This window comes from Lemur catta, chromosome 17 (assembly GCF_020740605.2).
Source record: "Lemur catta isolate mLemCat1 chromosome 17, mLemCat1.pri, whole genome shotgun sequence".
NCBI lineage: Eukaryota > Metazoa > Chordata > Mammalia > Primates > Lemuridae > Lemur > Lemur catta.
Window position 1 is genome coordinate 21,611,455 of NC_059144.1, and position 22,458 is coordinate 21,633,912.

Genomic DNA, 22,458 nt, shown 5'->3' on the forward strand with positions numbered 1-22,458 from the left:
GACATGGACTCTTCTGTGATATGGGCACGGAAATTAAAGCATTGGTGGAAGAAGGGTTGGTATTAAATACCTGTAGAGACATTTTTAGAGAAATAAAGCAAAAATGAAAAAAGTTATGATGTATTTCCATGAAGTTACACCAAATGTGCCTGCCTGTCTTGTCTCCTTTTCCACCTCCTCTGCCTCTACCAGCCCTCAGACAGCAAGACTAGGCCCTCCTCTTCAGTCTACTCAATGTGAAGACAACGGGGATAAAGACCTCTATAATGATCTACTTCCACTAAATGAGTAGTAAATATATTTTCTCTTCCTTATGATTTTCTTAATAACATTTCCTTTAGGTTACTTTATTATAAGAATATGGTATATAATGCATATATAAAATATGTGTTAATCGACTCTTTGTTATCAGTAAGGCTTCTGGTCAACAGTAGGCTATTAGTAGTTAAGTTTTGGGGAGTCAAAGTCAAGATTTCCAACTGTGGAAGGGGATTGGTGCCCCTAACTCCCATGACAACTATCCATCTCTGTGCGTGTCTTTTGTGTGTGTGTGACTATGTTTGAGAATTTCTGTAGACTATACCTGAAAGTAAAATTGCTGTAGGATAGGCACCTCTTAACTTTACCAGAAATGCCCAAATTTTTCTCCAGGGTAGTTGTTCCAGTTTACATGCCTACCAGCAGTGTATGTGAGTTCTTATTTTTCTATATCCTGGCCAACAGTTGGTAGTTATCTGCCTTTAAATATTTGCCATTCTGGTGTGTATGAAATAGTATCTCATTAAATTTAATTTGTACTTTCTTGGCTGTTTAGTGAAGTTAATGTACCTCTTCTTAATTTTCTATCATAGCACCCTATTTATTTCTTTCATAGCACTTATCACAAGCCATTATTTTGAGTTGGTTTGTTTACGTGTTTATCATCTGCCTCCCTGTCTAGAACATAATCTCTGTTAAGGCTGGGGTCACATCTCTCTGGTTTACTGTTTTATCCCCAGAGCTCAGTCCAGGGGATAAAACTGAATGGTCTGGCATGTAATAGGTGTTCAGTAAATAGATGTTTAACAAATGAAGCTAGGAGGTGGGTCTCTCAATAAATAAGTCTAACATTAAGAGAAATATTCATACAGTAATAGGGTATTCCTCCTAGCCAAACCTTATACTTTATTCCATAGCTAGTTCACAGTACTTGATTCTGATCTTCATTTCTTCCCTTTTTCAAGCCTTTGAATAAGCTTGAATGAGAGGTAATAGTAATAGATAATAACAGAAATACTGAGTCACACATTGTTTGATTTGATAGCAATATCTATCTGCTCCAGCCTGGGGCCTGTGATTCGAGATATACTGATATCCAATTAGCCTAAGATTGTCTTCTGGGTCCCACATCAGAGAAGAAACTAAAACTCTGATGAGGTTCATTATTAGGTAGGAAATTAACTTGGAAGCCTTTTGCCTTTGTTGGGATTCTTATTGACAGAGAGTTGATCTTGTCTTATCTAATGTAAGACTTTGTGAGATAGGTACAGACTTCATTAGCAGAAATTCCCTAGGCTAGGTGTGGTAATTTTTTATTTTTGAGAAATGTAACAGTTGAAGAGGACTAGGATAAATCTCAGTTAACTTTTCTGCAGTCCCTTTCTTTTCTACCCCACTACTCTGAATGCTGTAGCCACTCCCAGCAGCTCTGATTGCATACTGTTTCAGCTTATTCAGTTCCTGAACTCTACTCTGACTATATCTAAACTTTACTCACTGCCTTGGTTAGGATCCTTTGGGGTATAGGGAACAAATCACCCAATATGGCTTAAACCCCAGGCAAACCAGGGATGTCTCAGAATTTAAGAGCACACACAGGCCGGGCGCGGTGGCTCACGCCTGTAATCCGAGCACTCTGGGAGGCCGAGGCGGGTGGATCGCTCGAGGTCAGGAGTTCAAGACCAGCCTGAGCGAGACCCCGTCTCTACTAAAAACAGAAATAAATTATCTGGCCAACTAAAAATATATATAGAAAAAAATTAGCCGGGCATGGTGGTGCATGTCTGTAGTCCCAGCTACTCGGGAGGCTGAGGCAGAAGGATCACTTGAGCCCAGGAGTTTGAGGTTGCTGTGAGCTAGGCTGACACCATGGCACTCACTCTAGCCTGGGCAACAAAGTGAGACTCTGTCTCAAAAAAAAAAAAAAAAACAAAACAAGAAAAAAAAAAAAAAAAAAGAGCACACACAGCTAGAACCAGGAATTAGAGTAGTGGAAATGTCTACTAAAAGCTGCAAGCTTCTGTTTTCAAGAGAAGAACCAAGCTTAGGATGGAATCTCTTAGTACCAATCACAGATTGCTAGGGAGGGATGAGCAAGATGCCTACCTGACTCCAATAAGCTGTGGCTATAAGTTATATTCTACAAACATGGTGGCCAAGAGCTACTGTTGGCTGTCAGGAAAGAAGAGAAATCCTAGGCAGAGACACTCATAGGTGTCTACTGAAATTATCAGTAGCTGAACATGTGTTTATAAGCTCTGAAGCCTCTGACGTTTTACCCAGCAACTTCTTCATATCTCTGTTTCCTTAACTTTTCTTCCCACAAGTCTTAACCGACTCCTTAACCCAACTTACTGATGTCCTTTCCTTAGCCAGTTGCAAATGTATTTTCAACAGATCCCTGACTTCCTGAACTCATAAGTGAGCTTTGGGGATGACAAGGTATGCTTTTCTCCCTATTTATGTATCTGGAAGAATTAGAGAGTAGAAGTATTATATATAATACAGCATCTCTCTGGTATGCTTATATTTTATTAATGTGTCCTACCCTAGCCAGTGGGAAATGGTGATGAAGTGGGTATTGTGAAACTTTGGCAACCTGGAATACTTATTCTGCCTTTGCTGAGACCTTATGTTTTCTTGTTACAGGAACATGACATAGAAACAACTCATGGTATGGTCCACGTCACTATAAGAGGCTTACCAAAGGGAAATAGACCAGTTATACTGACATACCATGACATTGGCCTCAACCGTATGTATTTGAATTTACATCTTCCCTTTTTATCATACTTAATCTTTATATATGAAAAAAATCTAGGACAAACTAGGATAGACAAAAAAAAAAAAAAGACAAAAATAAAAAAATCAACAACAAATAACAGTATTCTAATAAAGCAGAAGCTTTCCCCACTGTCATAACCTTCTCTCCTCACTGCCACATTTGTTAATGGCAGAGTTAAATTTCCTGGGGAGTGTGCAGGGGAATTTCTTTTGGGGGACACTGGAATTACATCTTGCCTTTGTGTCATATCTGCTAAAGGATTGAAGATTATATGATGAACTGATTAAGAAAGTAGAATTGAAATCAGTTTTTTTCAAGCCTGTAGTTTGGCTTTTTCATTATTCAGGTTAGAAAATCAAGAGTTTGAACTTAACTTTGTTGTAAGTTTTTCAATGAATTAGTAAAAGTATTCTTGCTACAGCCTGTCACCGGTGACTTTAAGTAGACTTTTCTAGATGGCAGTATAAGATTCTGGCTCTAGCCATAGGCACATGGAGTCTGTATCCATGTGTTTTCTTTCACACTGTCTGGATTTCAGAGGTGGTCTGCATTTGAGACTACAGTTCAGTATTAGAGCTTTTGTAGCTGCCTTAGATGAGAAGTGATTTAACCAGTTTCTAAGAGAAACTGAAGCAACACCCTTCCTGCACCCTAGCAGTTGTTCCAGGACACAAGTCCCATATGGTGAATGTAAGTAGCTTAAGACATTGACTTTAGCCAGACTTTTTGTTAGACAGGGGAATAATGTGCATGAGAAATGACAGCAATTACAGATGTAAGATTATTTTTCTGCAACACCTGGAAACCAACAAACATCAGCAAATTGTATCTCAATATGAGATGTCTCATATTCAACCTTTAGGGCGGCTTGAATCAAGACACCTCACTTTAGTGGAATGTTATTTCAAAGGAAGTGAAAGAAGACCATGATATGGCATTGACTGAGTAGTGGGAAACTGGGGAGAAACGGAGAGACTGTGACTCATGGGCATTTTTACTCCTGTAGATAAATCCTGTTTCAACACCTTCTTTAACTTTGAGGATATGCAAGAGATCACTCAGCACTTTGCTGTCTGTCATGTGGATGCCCCAGGCCAGCAGGAAGGTGCACCCCCTTTCCCAACAGGGTAAGGCCACAGGCAAGATCTCCTGGGAGACATGCCCTCAGAAGAGCAAATGACTTAGCTGCAGTGGAAATAATGTGTGCTTCGGCTGGGCGCGGTGGCTCACGCCTGTAATCCTAGCACTCTGGGAGGCCGAGGCAGGTGGATCGCTTGAGGTCAGGAGTTCAAGACCAGCCTGAGCAAGAGTGAGACCCCGTCTCTACTAAAAATAGAAAGAAATTATCTGGCCAACTAAAATATATATAGAAAAAATTAGCCGGGCATGGTGGCCCATGCCTGTATTCCCAGCTGCTCGGGAGGCTGAGGCAGTAGGATCGCTTAAGCCCAGGAGTTTGAGGTTGCTGTGAGCTAGGCTGACGCCACGGCACTCACTCTAGCCAGGGCAACAAAGTGACACTCTGTCTCAAAATAAATAAATAAATAAATAAATAAAATAATGTGTGCTTCCCTCCCACTTGATTTTATCACAGCCAATAGGTTGTACTTAATCAACCAACCATCCTCATGTTTTGTCTGCTTGGGCTGAGAGGACTGTTATGTGTAGTCTGTTGGGGGAAACTGCATGTTTTTCCATATCCAGAAATGGCTCTTCATAGCAGGAACCTGCTTTCCTATAATGACCAAGCATAAGTGTCTGGTATACCCACTTCTCACTGTCTTTTATCTGTCCCCTTCCTTGTCTACTTTGAAATCTGTCATTTTTGTGTCCCTCTCTGGAACTCCCGACTACCTAGGCCCAAATTCAGATCCCTCTGAGCATACCTGGGAGCATCTCCCATCCTTAGTTCCTAATCTAGTGATAGAAATGTGAATGTCTGTGTAACCATTTATTCTGAGAGGCTGTCTTGGCAGTTAGAGGTGCGGTCTGACTGGCCTTGGCATACTCAGCTTCATCTCAAGCCTGCTTTGCATGGCAGAGTGGCAGGCTCCCTTCCTGTTCCCTGGACAATGTGCTTATCCAGAGGACCTCAGGAGGAGGAGTGAGAGCACACGCTGTGGGCTGCTAATTCTTCCCCTCTCCTTTTACTTGTCTCCAGAGCTGCCTTTGGCTAGTGACTGCTGTGAAATAGACCATTGCAGACAAATAATAGCTAACACTTACATAGTACTCAGTGTTCCAGATGCTGCTTCAAATGCTTTACATTTATTAATTCATTTCATCTTCACAACCCTATAAGATAGGATTAAGTTTACTGTTACTCCCATTTTATAAGTGAAGAAACAGAGGCACAGAAAAATTAAGTAACTTGGCTAAGATTACATAACAAATAAGTAGCAGAGCAAGGATTTGAACCAGGTAGTCTGCGTCCAGAATCTGTGTTGACCATGTCCAAGTTGTTCTGCCTCTCAAATGCAGATTGGCCAGTAATCAGTTTATATCCAACAAGATTTGGATCCAGGCCCTCTCTTCTATTTTGTGCACAAATGGTTCAAGAGCACTCCCCTCCCTTAAAGTGTTCGAGCAGAGGCAGGCTGACTTCCCTGTCAGATATAAACCAGACCGTGCCTCACATTCAGGCCGTCATCTTAGCATCCCTTCATCTCTGATTCTGTAATCTCTGTGAATGCTCCTTGCTTTTCTTGGATTTTGGGCTTGGGTCTGTTCCTGGGCTTGCCTGCCCATTTTAGGATCAAATGGTTCATCTCTAGGCCCGGCACGGTGGCTCACACCTGTAATCCCAGCACTCTGGGAGGCCAAGGCGGGTGGATCATTTGAGCTCAGGAGTTCGAGACCAGCCCGAGCAAGACTGAGACCCTGTTTCTACTAAAAATAGAAAGAAATTATATGGACAACTAAAAATATATACAGAAAAAATTAGCTGGGCATGGTGGCGCATGCCTGTAGTCCCAGCTCTCAGGAGGCTGAGGCAGGAGGATCGCTTGAGCCCAGGAGTTGGAGGTTGTAGTGAGCTGGGCTGATGCCACGGCACTCTAGCCCAGGCAACAGAGTGAGACTCTTTCAAAAAAAAAAAAAAAATGGGTCATGTCTGAACCAAATCCAAAAACAATTGATACAATAACCATGTCATCCTATCATTACAAATAAGCATTCATGCTCAGGATTTGTAACTATGTGCCTGGGCCCAGTAAAGCTTTGTTTACATTTGTGTTTTGCTGCCTAAATATAAGCTGTAGGTTTATAAAGAGCCACTTCCTGAGTCGACTTTTCCTGCTGGAAGTTTATTGAGCCTGGACCCCAATTGAAGTGATTTTTAGAGGTTTGGAATCACACTAGAGAGAACCATATTACCAGTTCTTTTCACATGGCTTCCTCTGGTCCCAGAGACTGCTCTTTAGGATACAGAAACACAGGGGTTCTTTTGCTTTCTTCTTAGCCATAGGGAATTATACAACATGCCACATTGTTTTCACATTACCCCTTTTGAGCTTTTGGTAAGAGCTAATGTTTTTATCTAAGCCTCCTGTACTTTCCAGCTGTTCTAGTAACTAGGAATTGTGAGTGCTTTCTAATTCAGGAGATACCCTTCTGGATTTCAGGTACCAGTACCCCACAATGGATGAGCTGGCTGAGATGCTGCCTCCTGTTCTTACCCACTTGAGGTAGGTTCCTTCTGCAGTCTTTCACAGTTTTTATTGACTTTGTATAGTCAATTCTGTAATGTCTGATCCAGAGGATACGATGGTGAGCAAAACAGAATAGTCACTCTTCTCCTGGAGCTTAGTGGGGTAACAAGGAAGCAAACAGACACAATAAAGTGCCATGAAAAAGTCTGTGGGGGTGTTGTGATAGAGAGTAAACGCAGGATCTACACAAATGAGGCTAGTTAGGCAATGCCTCTCCGGGAAGGGGTCCTCTAAGCTGAGACTTGGAAGATGAAAAGGAGCCACCTAGACAGAGAGCCAGGGCAAGAGGATTCCAGACAGAAAGAATATGTCCAAAGGCCCTGGGCCAGATGAGCAAGTGGAAGAAAGGCATGGAGTGAAATTCAAGAAACAGACAAGGACCAGATTACATAGGTCTAACAGATCAGGTAAGAATCTGTGATTTTATTCTAAATGTAAAGAAAAGACCTTGAAGAGTTTTACGCATGGGAGTGATATCCAATTTAGTTTTTTTTTAAATGATCACTCTAGGTATGTATATTGTACATCAGTAAAGCTATTTAAATTTTACTCTTGCTGTGGAGAGAATGGTTTGGAGAAGAGTAAGAGAGAAAAACCAGGAAGAACAGTTAAACTATTACAGTAATCCAGGCAAGAGATAATGATAGCTTGATACTAGATGCTGTCAGGGGATGGGCTGAAGCAGATGGAGATAGATGGAAACATTCTAGAGATAAACTGCATGTGACTTGCTGATGGGTTGGATACTGGGGTGATAGGACAGTAAGCAGTCAAGGATAATTCCCAGGTTTCAGTCATATTTTATTTAGCCATTAAAACCAACTTAAAAGTAGGTGGTGGTATCCTTTTTTCATAGGTAGGGAATTGAGGATCAGAAAGTTACCAAAAAAAAAAAAACTTTCCCAAATTCTCACGTCTAATAAATGTCAGAGCCAGGATTTGGGTTGTTTTCTTTCCACTGTATAATGCTACCTCCAAATGAAGTCGACTCTGTCAATTGTTGGTATGTCCCGTTCACAGTCTGAAAAGCATCATTGGGATTGGAGTTGGAGCTGGAGCTTACATCCTCAGCAGATTTGCAGTAAGTATGTAGACAGGATTCGATACCCTTGAGGCACTGCCTAGGTCACAGATGTTAGTGCTGTGTTAAATGACCAGGCACTATTCTGGGTCTTATGTCAGTTTTTCTGTAAATTCTGTCTGCTTCAGATGGAGTCTTGCTTTGTACTTACAGTACCTGAAAAACCACAGATGAGGGCAGTACATTGTCAATTGAAAGGAAGGCCTAGGGTGGGTGAGGTGGCTCACGCCTGTGATCCTAGCACTCTGGGAGGCCAAGGCAGGAGTTTGTAACCAGGAGTTTGAGGTTGTAGTGAGCTATGATGATGCCACTGCACTCTAGCCTGGGCAACAGAGCCAGACTCTGTCTCCAAAAAAAAAAAAAAAAAAAAAGAATCAAATGTCAGGCATTAAGGCATGGTAAGAATTGATTAACCATGTTCCAACTCTTTAGAAGAACTGTTGGAATGGAACTTTCATGTTGTTGTCTTTGTCTCAGCTCAATCATCCAGAGCTTGTGGAAGGCCTTGTGCTCATTAATGTTGACCCTTGCGCTAAAGGCTGGATTGACTGGGCAGCTTCCAAAGTAAGTACCAAGTGAAGGTATCCATCAGTTCATCTTCACCCTTCTCAAAACAGCTTATCTATTATATCTTTCATTAAGGAATATATATAGTTAAGAGCACAAAGTTTTAAGTGTACAGCTTGAGGAATGTTTACATATGTAATTAAGACCCAATCAATACACAGAATATTGCCAGCTCTAGAGAATTCCCTCATGCCTTTTCCTAATTGATACTCCTCTGACTTCTATCACCATTAGATAGTTTTTTATCTGTTTCTAAACAGATTTATATTTTCTTAAATTGAAATGATAGAAAATGTATTCTTTTGTGTCTAGCTTCTTTCATTCATGTTTTTGTCTGTGAGACTCTGCCATCTTTTGTGTAGCAGCAGTTCTTTTTAATTGCTGTTTAGTAGCCTATTATGAAAATACACAGAGTAAGTTGTTCCTGTTATTTGGATCTTAAGAATGAAGCTGCTATGCACATTCTTTTACATCTTTCAGTAGACATACACATTTATTTCTTTTGGGTTTATACCTAGGAGTGAAATTGCTGAGTCACGGGGTAGTTGTATGTTTAGCTTTAGTAGATATTACCAACAGTTTTCCAAAGTATTTGACCAGTTTATACTGTTAACGGAAGAAAAAAAGGCAAACTCTGTAAAATAATTTTAAAGAGATTTACTCTGAGCCAAATTTGAGGATTATGACCCAGAGGAGCCACACCCAGGAAGCCTTGAGCAAGTGGACTTGCTGTGGCTGGGTGACAGTTTGGTTTTACACATTTCAGGGTTACAGGGAAAGTCATAAATCAATACGTGGAAGGCATACATTGATTTGGCCCGAAAAGGTGGGCCATCTTGAAGGGGTGGGGAGGGCTTACAGGTTATAGGTGGATTTAAAGATTCTTTGACTTGTAATTGATTAAAGACATGAAGCTTTGTCTAAAGGCTCGGAATGTTTTAACATAAAGAGCTGTTTATCAGAGATGAGCCACTGGACAAATATTTGTTGTGTAAATTGAGGACCTGTAGTTTTGTCTTTTGCATATCCTTAGGCCTGTTAATGGGTTACAAACGATGTCCTCAAGAAGGGAGGAGAACACGATGAGGCATGTCTGACCTCCCTCCTCATGGTGGGCAATTTAGTTTTAGGATGTTCCTTTGGCCATGAGGGGGTCCATTCAGTCAGCCAGTCGAGGGTTGAGCCTTAAGATTTTATTTTAGTTCACAGTACACTAGCAACACAGGAAAGTTCCAGTTCCACATCCTCATCAACATTTGATATTATCGGTCCTTTTAAGTTTTGTGAAAGATGAGCCGTTTTATTTGTAATATTAGTTTTTATGTGGTATCCATCACCAAAATACCTTTAGTCATTAAAATAATTTTTAATTATACCATTTTTAAAAATTTTAAGCTGTGCTTATAGGTAAATAATACTGGGTTTTAATTTGCATTTCCCTAAGGGGCAATGAAATCAAGCGCCTCTTCGTGAATATCCTCTTGTGGAATGCCTGTTAATGTCTTTTGCCCTCATATCCCTGCCCTTTTAAAAAAAAAAAAAAATCTGCATATAAGTCCTTCTCTGGATACATGTATCTCAGATATCTTCACCTAGTCTGTGGTTTACATATTTACTCTTTTAATGAAATAAATGAATGAATCACTCTCTTCAATGAACCCAAACAGTTTATCTGTCCTGCTGCTCCCAAAGACATGTGGATTATTGATGTTTGCTAACTGAAAAATGAAGGAATTTAACCTCTAAAATCTGTTCAAGGAGATAGGAAATGAAAGGGGAATGCTAATGATTTTACAAATATAAATAATCCCAGTACCAAACCTAAGTAAAAAGAGGGCATAAGGAAAAAAGCATTATATTATATCCCATTTGCATTGAACTCACCTATGCTAAAAATAATTTACTGTTTTTAGATTGGAAAGGAAGCAGTTTTGGAACATTTTCTTGCTGAAGTACAAATGTTATTTGTGTGTTATTTTAATCTGAAACTGTAGAATTCTAAATTAAAATAGGGACGTTTTCCAGAGAGAAAAATAACCTAAGCCTTTATTGCCTACTAAAAGATGCCTGATGTGTTAATCTCATTTTTAAACAAATGTCTATTTCTACATACTTCTAAGTCACCCTGAATGTTTGTTCTAATGCACCACTGGAGGATTTAGTCTCTAAAACACTACCACCCAACTGGTCACATGTATTAATAGTCTATATTGATACTGAAACCATGAGATCCAATAATTTGACATCTAAGAACTTATTTGAAGTGTAGTTTGTGATACTTACAAAGATTTAAATAGAAAGATAATAGTTTTTTTAAAAATGTAATGCCTACATAGTACTTACTATGTGCCAGGCACTATTCTTAAATCTGGTATATGTATTTAAACTTTCATTCTCAGGACAACCCAGTGAAGTGGTACCATTATTATCTCATGAAAAAATTAAGTCATTTGCTTGACGTCAAGTAACTAGTAAGTTGCAGAGCCAGAATATTCATTAAAGCATTGTTTATAAGGCAAAAAGATGGAAACAGCCTAAGTGCCAACAATACACGTTAACAAAATTGTGTGGAAAACTGTACAATAAAAAAATTATGTTAATTGGTTATTCAAGGAAATGAGAAAATTCTCATGTTAGTGAAAAACAGACATAAAGCTATATAATATGATCCCAATTTTGTGAAATGCATATGCATAAGCAAAGAGGGAAAATGTCTTGCTAGTAGTTACATCTTTGGCTGGTAGTATTACAATGATGTTTTTCATATTCTAGTTTTTCCTAATTTTCTATGATAAGCATAAATTAATTTTACAATTATTTAAACTATTAAAATATTCTACTTACCAGTAGACCAGATTCTAAACAATTTATCCATCTCCCCCAACATTTAAGTTTTGGAGAAATGATGTATTCCCTAGCTTTGGATAAAACATATTAACAGTGCTATTGCCAGATGCTGTTGGTGTTCTTCCCTATAGCCTGACTTATGTAAAATTTGTCCTAATTCTTATCTAGTATGTGAATACATTAACACTTACCCAAACACTCTCCATCACATGTGACAACTAGTAAAATTCTTATAAAACTTCAGATTTATGAGCATTTATTAATATTAAAAATGAAGTGAGATTGGTTATTTATTCTAATTATCTTTAACTTCTGAAGATAATTTTAACTTAATTTATAACCTGATAACTCATATGAAGATTTCAGGACTTCTTTCCTCCTTAATCTTTCTGGGACTATGTGGTCCTGCTCCCTCCATATCCATGTTTGTCTCTCTCACCTCCTCTTCTCCATTCCTACCCCCAGCTCAGTACTTCACCCCAGATCCAAGTCAGCAGTAGGAATTCATTATAAAACCATGGAAGAAGGCTTAAGAGGAATCAACAACATAATTTGAGTTGGAAATTTTTCTGAAAATAGACTTAACAGTCTGTATGTTTACACAGATTGCTGCATTTATTAGACCGAGGTGCATCATTTTGAAATGGGAAGATTTAGGAGAAAAATGTTCAAAACGCAAGAGCATTCTGTAAACATAGCCATTTCCTCCCACTGAAATGAAGATAGGAAAAACTGGAAGAAAGAAAAAAAAATTTGTTTTTGTTTCTTGGGCCGCTTTGGAGTGGTTATAAGTCGATCCTTATCAGCCATAAATCCAATGTAAATGCAGAAATACAGACAGGAATGAAGTAGCAAATAGCCATGAGTTCCAAGTCTTGAGTTTTCAAAGGCATAGCTGGCGTTTCTTCAGCCCTCGACTTCAAAGCAGCCTCTATTGTTATTGGGGAAGGGAGACTTAGTCTTTTTCTGACTTACTAATATTTCTTTTTCTCTTGTTTCTTTGAAAGCACCATCTGATGAAAATGTATGACACTGAATGTGGGGTTTTTTTTGTTTTTTTGAGGGATAATATATATACAATAAAGTGCACTAATTTCAAGTGGACAGTTTGATAAAGTTTTATATATGCTTACTCTCTTGACACAGAGTCGTTATCTTTTTAGCTCTCAGGCTTGACAACGAATATTGTAGACATTATTTTGGCTCATCACTTTGGGCAGGTAAGTACCTATTCAACTAGGAGGGCTGTGTTTATCTGCTTGCATGTGAATCCTTATTTTACTTCAGGAAAGAAGGGGTACCTTAGAACTTACCTGATCCTAGCAGATAACACTTCCAGTGCAGGCTGAGAGGCATGTGGTCCTGCAAAGGCCAGTCAGTCTTATGGGAGAAGCATTAACTCTGTGCCACATGGCTCTTGACATTTGGAGAGATGAGAGAAGACAGCGTCTCTCCCCACCTGTTCCTGTAAGTAGCGAGCCATCTGTTAGTGTTTGACAACATCACGTGCTTCTCCAAACATCTTTAGAGCCATGAGGAGGTCTGGGAAAGGCTTCACAGAAATAGGAATTTCAGGGGAAAAAAGAAACCATGAAATGTTAGTGCTAAAAGAACCTTAGAGATTATCTTGTTCAGTCCTCATGGTTTGTTTTTTTTTTTTTACTGGTGAGGAAACTGAATTCTACAGAGGAAGTTGCAGTTATCATGTGGATAATTGTTGAGTGGGGGAGGGGGACTCAACTGGTGGGTCGGGGAACCCAGGTCCTCTTTCCAAAGGGAAAAGTAAGGTTGGTAACCTATAAAGGAGTGATCAAGTAAGTGAGTAATGGGATCAGAGCTGTGAGGTGTTTGGAGTAGGGAGAGGAGCACAGCATAAATAGGGTTCATGGGTGCTCAGTTGCAGTCTACATGGTTAATTTTGTATATCATCTGAAGGAAGATGGTAGATGGAGAGAAAACTAGCATTTACTGAGTACTTATTATTTATGATAAGTACTTTAGATGCACAAACTCAGTTATTTTTTTACATGGTTCTATTAGCCCAATTTTAAGACAGGGAAACAGTGAGAGAGGCAATGTAACTTGCCACGACTATCCACATAATAAGTGGTGGGGCTGACATTTGAATCCAGGTCAGGCCAACTCCAAAGCCCATAGTCTTTCTTTTATTTTGTTATGTTTTTATCAAAGTTACAAATTCATATATATTTTAGAGTAGAGAAGTTCTGTAGGGCTTATTACAAAGAATCTGCCACCCACCCCGTTTTCTGCTTCTTAGAGGCAACCACTCTAATTCTTCTAGCTGATTCTTTTGGGTTTTGCCTCCATATTGCTCTGTCTCAAACTCAGGTGCAACTTACATACAGTATAGTGCACAAATCGTAAGTGTATCTCAATGGCCATTTACCTATATATACTCCCATGTAACCACTGCCCAAATCACGATATAGAGCATTTCCCTCACTCCACAAAGGTTTCCTCTTATCCTTTCCTATTCATGAATCCCCCAACCCAAACCAGGTATTCACTATTCTGTTACCTCTATAGATTATTTTTGCCTATTTTGGAACTTCACCTAAATGGAATCATACAGCGTTCACTTGTCTGGGTCTGGCTTTTTTGCTCAACATACTGTCTTTGAGATTCATCCATGTTGTTCCATGTGTCAGGAGTTCCTTCTTTTTTATTACTGTGTAGCAGATGTCCATTGTATTAATGTACCACAAATTATTCTCCTGTGAATGAACATATGGATTGTTTTCAGGGTTTTTTTTTTACTATTTTGAATAAAGCTGCAGTGAACATTCTTATACCTGTCTTTTTGGACATATGCACTAAATTCTCTTTGCCTCCATCTCTCTAAAGATGCATGTATTTCCACTTGTTGATTTTTCATTTGTAGGCATTATCCGTTGGCTTTCCATTATGGCAGGTGATATCTCTCTCTCTCTCTCTCTTGCGCACACACACACACACACACACACACACCCCTTGTCCCCATGACACACATTTGTATTTTCCACTACCCTATCTTCCCAATATAACATAATTTGTGTTAGATCAAATTCTCCCATTTATAGTGTCATATATCTATATAAATGTTATTCAGAGCTGGGCCATGACTACTTTTCTGTATAATATTTTGTGTTCTCTTGAGTTAATACTTGTCCTATTTTTATTTTTGTTTGTATTGCTTGCTATTCTACGTATTATCAACATTTCAGACTCTCTCCCCTGTTAATATAAATCTCCTTGTTCAATATAGTCAAGTACATCGGGTATTCTGTCATTTTCATCTTATTGAAGAATTCTCTCCCATGGCGTTCTCCTCTGCTTTAGTCTGGACTGGTTTGGTAACTAGTATAAATGAGCTAACGGTGGCCTCTGTGGATTGGCTCCTAGGTTGTTTATGTCTTCACTACAGACTATTAGCTCAAAAGCCCTCCGGCATCAAAATTAAATTTTTACGCATCCAATTTGTTTAAAAATAGCGCAAACAAGCATATTTTAGCCATTTAGAGCCTACCTGCTTTGCATATCTTGCAAAGCTTCACCTCACATCTATTGGCCATTGATAAGATAGAGCCTTCTAGTTTTAAGACCCCAGCTACTATGATCCTTCAGAGTTTTTGGACCCAGAGACTCTCTAAGTCCAGCCTGGGTAACATAGTGAGACCCCCATCTCTAAAAAATAAAAAAGAATAATAAAATAAAAACCCACACAAATAAGGAAACCATGGTTCAGAATGGTTAGGGGACCTAAGTTCCACAGCTAGTACTTGAATCCATAATAGGTTCTCTGGTGCCCTCATCTGATACAGAATATACCCACCGAACCAGTCTGGTGCAAATAAAAAAGGTTTTAGCCATTCAGCCTGCCAGTACATCAGTAGCGCCCAGGATGTGCCCTATTTCCCATCATGGGCAGCATGGTTTGGCTTTTGACATTGAAAATGCAAACCACCTGTAATCCCAGCTACTTGGGAGGCTGAGGCAAGAGAATCACTTGAGCCCAAGGATATGAGGCTGCAGTAAGCTATGATCGTGCCACTGTACTCCAGCCTGGGTGACAGAGTGAGACCATAACTCAAAAAGAAAGATGGACTTGTTCTGCAGCTCAGAAGTTTACCTATGTCTTCTTTCAATTGTCTAGGAAGAGTTGCAGGCCAACCTGGACCTGATTCAGACCTACAGACTGCATATTGCCCAAGATATCAACCAAGACAACCTGCAGCTCTTCCTGGGCTCCTATAATGGGTACAATTGTTTCCTATTCCTTCATTTAAATGCAGAAAGGTCTAAAAAGATAATTGGCATTTAAGGGAGAGGGGAAGGGGTAATAACTACTACTCCCATTGTTGTATGATGGGATTGCTTTTGTGCTGTTTCACCGTAGTAGAACTGGAAGGGCTTTAAGACATATGAAAACAGCCTTCAGAAAGAATAAGTGAACTAAAAGCAGTTTCGGGCATGTTCAAATGTCAGTTGTAGTTTTAAGAAGTTTTGAGACAAAAGGTACCTAAGTTATGTACACATAAACACACACAAATAAATTGAGGGAGCACAGGAAAATGCACATAGGGAAGACAAAGGAGAGAAGTCATGGGCCTTGATTTTTAGTTTGTCTTTGCTGATATCTTGTCATCAGGCAGAAGTAGCACATGGACACCAGTAAATTCTCTTTTGTTTGTGTATTCCAAAACTTAACTGTCACACTCCCCCAGTCACTGAGAGAGAGTGCTGAATCTTATCTTGGGACTAGCTTCTCCAAGGTAAAATTGTTAGCTCCTTTTAACTTCCTGGGAACATGGTCAAAGATTGAGGAAATGGATTAGCTGTAACTTACCCAACATTATACAGCCAGTATACAGTAAGGAGCAAAGCCAGACTTTGAACCTTGTCTCTCTAGCTATTTCTTCTGTATAACAGAGCCTCCCTGTTTTTAGTTGAAACCAGAAAGATTAAGTTCTGTGCTAAACTCTGTTAGTTAACAAGGAAAACACCACCACCACCACCAAAAAAAGTATAAGTCATTCCCTTCTTGGAGGGAATTTATCCCTGTAAACTAGCTGGAAAATTAAACACTTGGGACTTGAGGACTTCAGCAGCATTACTGTTGAGTTTTGAGATTTTCTCCTTTTATTAAATAACCTCCCACAGAGTCCCGCAGGGTTGAGTCAGGAGCCTCATTCCCACTCTGGACCACGCAGGATGCCACTGAAGTGGCTGCGCAAGAACAAGCACACAGGGCCCTTCCCTCCTCAGGCGCAGAGGATAGTTTCCACATTCCTTGATACATCTTGGTGATTCTGACAGGAAATAACCTGAGTTGCTGTGATTTTACCTGAAAGAGCATCGTTTCTCCTTTGTTTTCCTAGACGCAGAGACCTGGGGATTAGAAGACCCATTCTGGGCCAAAATGATAACAACTTAAAAACATTAAAGTAAGTCCCTTAGTTTCACCACTGAATCACTAAGTATCTTCCATAGACTAATTCAGTGCTTAGTGGAGTTGATGTGCCTATTTGCTGAGTAACTCCTCAAATTTTGCCTTTACGTAGGTGTTCAACTTTACTGGTGGTAGGGGACAACTCACCTGCAGTTGAGGCTGTGGTAAGTATGTCCTGATGTTATGAAGATGAATGAGATTCAAATGTAATGAAATGTATGTAGCACACTGCTGACACATTAGAAACAGTTGGTAAACACTAGTTTTTGTTATTTCTGATTGCATATGTCAGGGTTTGCTCTTTGTTACACAGTTTGGAAAATTAATTCCTCATCAGTCACTAGGTTTCATCACATGGCATCAGTATTGCCCTTGATTGCTTTGTATGGTACAATTCACTTTGTGGAAATAGTATAACTAATCACCATTTACTTATTGTCATATTTCTGGCAGCCTCAGCCTTCAATCTGAAATAGATTACCACCATATCTTTACCTCCTTCTCAAGGACAGAGCACATTGATAAAAATGATTTATGCTTATTATAGAAAAAATATGAAAAAAATTTAAAATAGGATGGGGGGAAATTATTATCCTATTACCCAAAGACAAACTGTTATCTTTTGCTTTAACATAGACCTGATTATATTAAATAAACAAGATTTTGGGGCCCAGCACAGTGGCTCATGTCTGTAATCCTAGCACTCTGGGAGGCCGAAGCAGGAGGATTACTTGAGGCCAGGAGTTCAGAACGAGGCTGGGCAACATAGCGATACCCTCTTTATAAAAAAAATTTTTTTAAATGAGCTGGGCATGGTGGCATACACCTGTAGTCTCAGCTACTAGGGAGGCTGAGGTAGGAATATCACTTAAACTGAGAAGTTTGAGGTTACAGTGAGCTATGATCAGGCTACTGCACTCTAGCCTGTGTGACAGAGCAAGACCCTGTCTCAAAAAATAATAATAATAATGTTGCTACTCAACATCCTTATAAAATCTTTGACTGAATCTTTGATTATTTCCTTGGGATGGGTTTCCAGAAGTGGAATTAATGTGTCTAAAATCCCTTTATAAAGTTTTTAATACATTTTGCCAGATTCCTTTCCAGGAAGGATATACTGGTATATTGCCACTAGCACTATATGAAATTGCCTATTTCACTGCACCGTGTCCACTGGAATTTTATTTATTTATTTATTTATTGAGACAGGGGCTCACTCTGTCACCCAGGCTGGAGTTCAGTGGCATCATCATAGCTCACTGCAAGCTCAAACTCCTGGGCTCAAGTGATCCTGCCTCAGCCTCCTGAGTAGCTGGGCCTACAGGCATGCGCCACCATGTGGCTATTTTTTTCTAATTATTTTTTGTAGAGATGGGGGTCTTGCCATTTTGCTCAGGCTGGTCTCAATCTCCTGTTCTTAAGCGATCCTCTGGCCTCGACTTGCTAAAGTGCTAGGATTACAGCCATGAGCCACCATGCCCAGCCTGAAGTTGATAGTTTTTCATATGTCTATTATGCCTTTCCACAGTATATATAACTTAACTAAGTATCTGTGTGAAATTACTTGATTTTCTTTGGCTGCCTTTACTTCTGCCCTATATGGAATAAAACATTGAGGAGTGAGGCTTTTTGGAAATGGAGTCTAATAAATAAACAGAGGTGTAGACATAGGTGAGTAGGTTTGTGGGGCAGGGAGAATGTTAATAGGGTGAAATAGATGTGAAGATAGAATATATTCACGTCTCCCTGCATTGCCCTATAAAATGTTCTGTGTCTGATATAAAATACATGGCATGGCTTACACACAGAGACAAATAACCCTAAATCCCAACCCCCTTAGATAAAATTACCCAAAGGTAATAAGGTTATAGTGGTGATCCCAATTTATCAAGAAGGAGGTTTGTAAAGGTCAGTCTTTTCAGGCTAAAAGAGATGGGAAATACATGCTATAAAAATATCTATCAAAAATGGTTTTTAATAAACATATTTACTTAAAACAGGAAAATAGGATTGTTTTTCGAAAATACCCTTAATCAGAATTCCCTTATTACACTGAATTAAGTATTTCCATGAATCTTGGGTCTAAAGTTATTTGCCTTTTTTAAATTGCGTAGACTTAAAGCAACATTTGCAATTATTTTTCAAAACTATGTAATTTAGCCATATAGATAAGTTCTCTTCCTCTTTCTGATTTCCACACCCTCGATGTTTATTAGAGAAGAACTTCAGGAGCCCATCTGTGCCACAGAGTAGATACTCATCTTCACACAGTCTAACCTAGCTCCTGTGCCAGAGCATTTTATCCCACGAGTTGGTAGGGATTAAGAGGAATGGAAGAGTAAGAAGACACTCCACAAGTTCTAGTCACTGTTGCTAGCTGTTCTTGCTCACTTATTAATTTAACATCATTTTTTCAGCATCTCCTATTTGCTCAGTGCTATGGGGAATATGAAAATAAAATGGAATCTCTGTATTCAGGGAGCTGGGGAGAGAGTAGCCATGTTAAAAACCACCAATTATGGTTGGCCTACCAGATATCAAGACTTCTTATAATGTTATAGAAATTACAAAGTGAATCAAGGAAACTATGATTCAATATATTAAACCCAGACTTGGGAGTTCATTCTTCCAGAAAATATTTGTAGTATATCTACTATGTTCTAAGCACCGTGTCTGACAGTTAGGGATCCAGTTTTTAAATTCTACTTCTTTAGAGTTAATGCACATTCTATAGTAAACTGGTACATTTGTTTATCACTGCCTGCATTTTCCTCTGTATATAGCAAATCAAAACTCTGATTTGGTGATCCTGGCTTTTAGATTATCCCCTCATTTTAGAAGAGTTTTGTATACATGCCCACCAGCAATCCCCAGAGCAAAAGTTCAGCTCTAATACTGGTTCTTTCTCAGTAATTTTAATAACTCCCTAACTGGCTCGCTGCCTCTGCAGCCTGTCATATAGCCACTGCTGTCCTAAAACAACTCAAATCTGTTACCTCAAACACTGTCTGTGGCCTCCTGCCTTCCACGGTTTGCTCCAGCCTGCTCTCAGCCTCACCCCTCGGTGCACCTTCACCTCACGGCTGCCTCTGTAGCGTTCCCTTCCCGCCTCCTAGGCCTTTGCTTATGCCTCCCCCCCAGCTCTGGAAGCCTTCAGACGCCCACCTCTTCTCTTCATCCATCTGTAGAAATTCTACTCATCATTCAGCTCAGTTGTGAAATTTTTGAAGTGGTTTCATTTTGCTTTGTATTATATGTTTTCACCCCACTGGATTCTAAACTCTTAACACAGGTTTTCTTGGCAAACAGGTTAAAAGAGAGATCTGGTTGATCAAATTAGCCCTAAAACATTGCTGGACCCAGAGATTGTCCCTCAAAACATTTTCTTAGAGGTCCCTGCCCTCACGGATACAAGAGTACAAGATACCAAATATGTAAATGCACAGGGTTATATTAATAGTTCTTCATTACAATGGCTGCCGTGAGAAAAAAATCGGAAGAGTTCAACTTTAGACTGGATAGCCAAAGACCTAGAAGCAGAAAAGAGGTAGGATGGAAGGAACAGCAGCCTCACTGCCCTAGAAGCCTGGGAGAGGAGTGAGAAGGGAGGCGGGGTGGGTGCCTAGGGCTCAGTCATCATGGCCAGTTGTGCTGAGAAGCCATCAAGAGAGCCCAGCTGGAGAGAGCCACTATCTAGTTCACTCGTTAAAGAGGTAAGGTAACTGCCTTCGTGTTATGTAGCTACTCAGTAGGAAGAATTAGATTCAGCATGTAATTCTTTACAGACTCTACTTATAATAGATTCAGAAAGTGAAATTAGCCAGTTTTTAGATCTACTCAGAAATATCAGATATAAAGTACATCATATAAATATATCTCTATGTATTTTGGTAGTCTCTTTGGCTGCTTCAGCCATCTCTGTCTGAGTTGTTGATCTTGCAAGATCATTCTCATGCCCAGCTATTTCTTATTTTTCTAGCAATTTATAAAATTGTTTTCTCCTTTTTTTAAATTTTAGGTTGAATGCAATTCCCGTCTGAACCCTGTAAATACAACTTTGCTAAAGGTAATGTGTCATCTTCCCTCACTTTAAACCTTTTGCAAGGAAATTATACAGGCTTCAAAATTACTGTGTTTTCTGGAATAGTTGCCCAGAAAGAAGCAAAGCTTCTCTCTCTATGATTCTCTCGTTGCTTTTTTTTTTTTTTTTTTTTTTAAGACAAGGTCTTGCTTTGTTGCCCAGGCTAGAGTGCTGTGGCATCATCAATAGCTCACTGCAGCCTCAAACTCCTGGACTCAAGCAATCCCCCACTTTAGCCTCCTGAGTAGCAGGGACTGCACATGTGTGCCTCCAGTCTGGGCTGATTTTTTCTATTTTTTGTAGAGAGGGGGTCTTGCTATGTTGCCCCAGCTGGTACTGAACTCCTGGGCTCAAGTGATCCTCTCTCCTCAGCCTCCCAAAATGCTAGGATTACAGGTGTGAGCCACCAAACCTGGCCTCATTCTCTTTTTTGAAAATGTTTCCTCCTGAACATATTCTCATTATAGAACACTGGAAAAATAAAGAAAAACATAAAGAATAAAATAAATTTAAATTACCCCTACCCCTACCACCCAAAGGTAACTTGTGGTAAAATATCAGTATTTTTTTTCCTATACATTCTTGTATCATTTAAATCAGAGGGTATTTACAGCCCTATATTTGTTTCCCTCAACTTTATGACATAGCATTTTCCCATGTAATTAAAAACTTCATAAGCATTATTTAATGTGAGAATTAAGATAATGGATGGAAATTCTTCACATGCTAAATCCTGCTGTACTGGTAAGGAAGCTTCCAATAACATTTCTAATGCTGAGGGTTGATGCATTTTCTTTGTCTTAGAGCAACTAGAGAAGAACTCTTGGACTAAATTTCTAGGGTTAGTATCAAGTGTCTTAAAGGGGTATACCCTTTGAGTATACCCCAGGCAAAAGTTTCAACCTAGCATTGTCTCAGCCTAGCTTTTCGTAGAGCCTCTACTAAAATGTTTAGGTAGCTGAACTCCTTGTTTGAATTTGGACTATCCAAAGATTTAAATGCTGATCATATGTTGCATACTGCTATGTTTTCCGTCTGAAAGACCTCTGCCTACTTCCCTTTCTCTTTGTACTTGAAGGGGAAGTGCTATCACCAGAAGCAGCCCATAGTTCCTAGAAATATAACATGAAGTTACTGCTCTAAGGTGACCAAATTCAAAATGTTCTGGATGCCAGGCAATTAACGGGCTAGTCTAAAATAGGAATTAAAAAAAAAAAAAGTTCGTGGTTTCAGCTTTGTTTTTCACTTCAGGTTTGAATCGGTATTTGTAAGCACAAAACTGAACTCTACAGTAGCCATAGACATGGTAATTTCTGGGCAAAAATGCTCATCTATAACAGCATGGAATAAAGTGGATAACTCCTATGGCAGATTGAACTGATTCTCAAACTATTTGATGGGTATCAGTCTTGGAAATAGTTTATTCCAATATTCTCTTTCTGCATATGAGAACTATTTTATGGTTTTATTATAATCATGTTTAACTCCTAACCTTCATGAAAATACAGCCTGTGACAGTTTGGTCTGTTATATTATTTGTCAGGTTAAATGTTCCTTTCTAACCTTAGCATAGAATTTTCAAGGGACTGTACTTTGTTAATCTCAAACTTTTATGTCTTCTGTGTCATTCTTCTCAATAAGTCCCTCAAAGAAAGTTTTAATGTCAGTGAATTAAAACCA

The 22,458-nt window shown here is 39.3% G+C and overlaps 1 protein-coding gene across 4 annotated transcripts in view; it reads left to right on the forward strand.

Annotated features, from left to right (window-relative positions):
* The window catches only part of NDRG3 (NDRG family member 3), a 64,561-nt gene that overhangs the window by 36,819 nt on the left and 5,284 nt on the right, over positions 1-22,458 (forward strand). For 3 of the 4 annotated variants that reach the window (XM_045528639.1, XM_045528638.1, XM_045528640.1), the window contains exons 4-13: positions 2,908-3,013; positions 4,050-4,170; positions 6,667-6,729; positions 7,774-7,834; positions 8,312-8,398; positions 12,412-12,468; positions 15,402-15,505; positions 16,627-16,692; positions 16,810-16,861; positions 20,716-20,763. In XM_045528639.1, coding sequence (XP_045384595.1) covers positions 2,908-3,013; positions 4,050-4,170; positions 6,667-6,729; positions 7,774-7,834; positions 8,312-8,398; positions 12,412-12,468; positions 15,402-15,505; positions 16,627-16,692; positions 16,810-16,861; positions 20,716-20,763 — 765 coding nt within the window. Of the gene's footprint in view, positions 56-2,907; positions 3,014-4,049; positions 4,171-6,666; positions 6,730-7,773; positions 7,835-8,311; positions 8,399-12,411; positions 12,469-15,401; positions 15,506-16,626; positions 16,693-16,809; positions 16,862-20,715; positions 20,764-22,458 lie in introns of all 4 variants that reach the window. The other variant, XM_045528641.1, reaches the window with a different exon arrangement.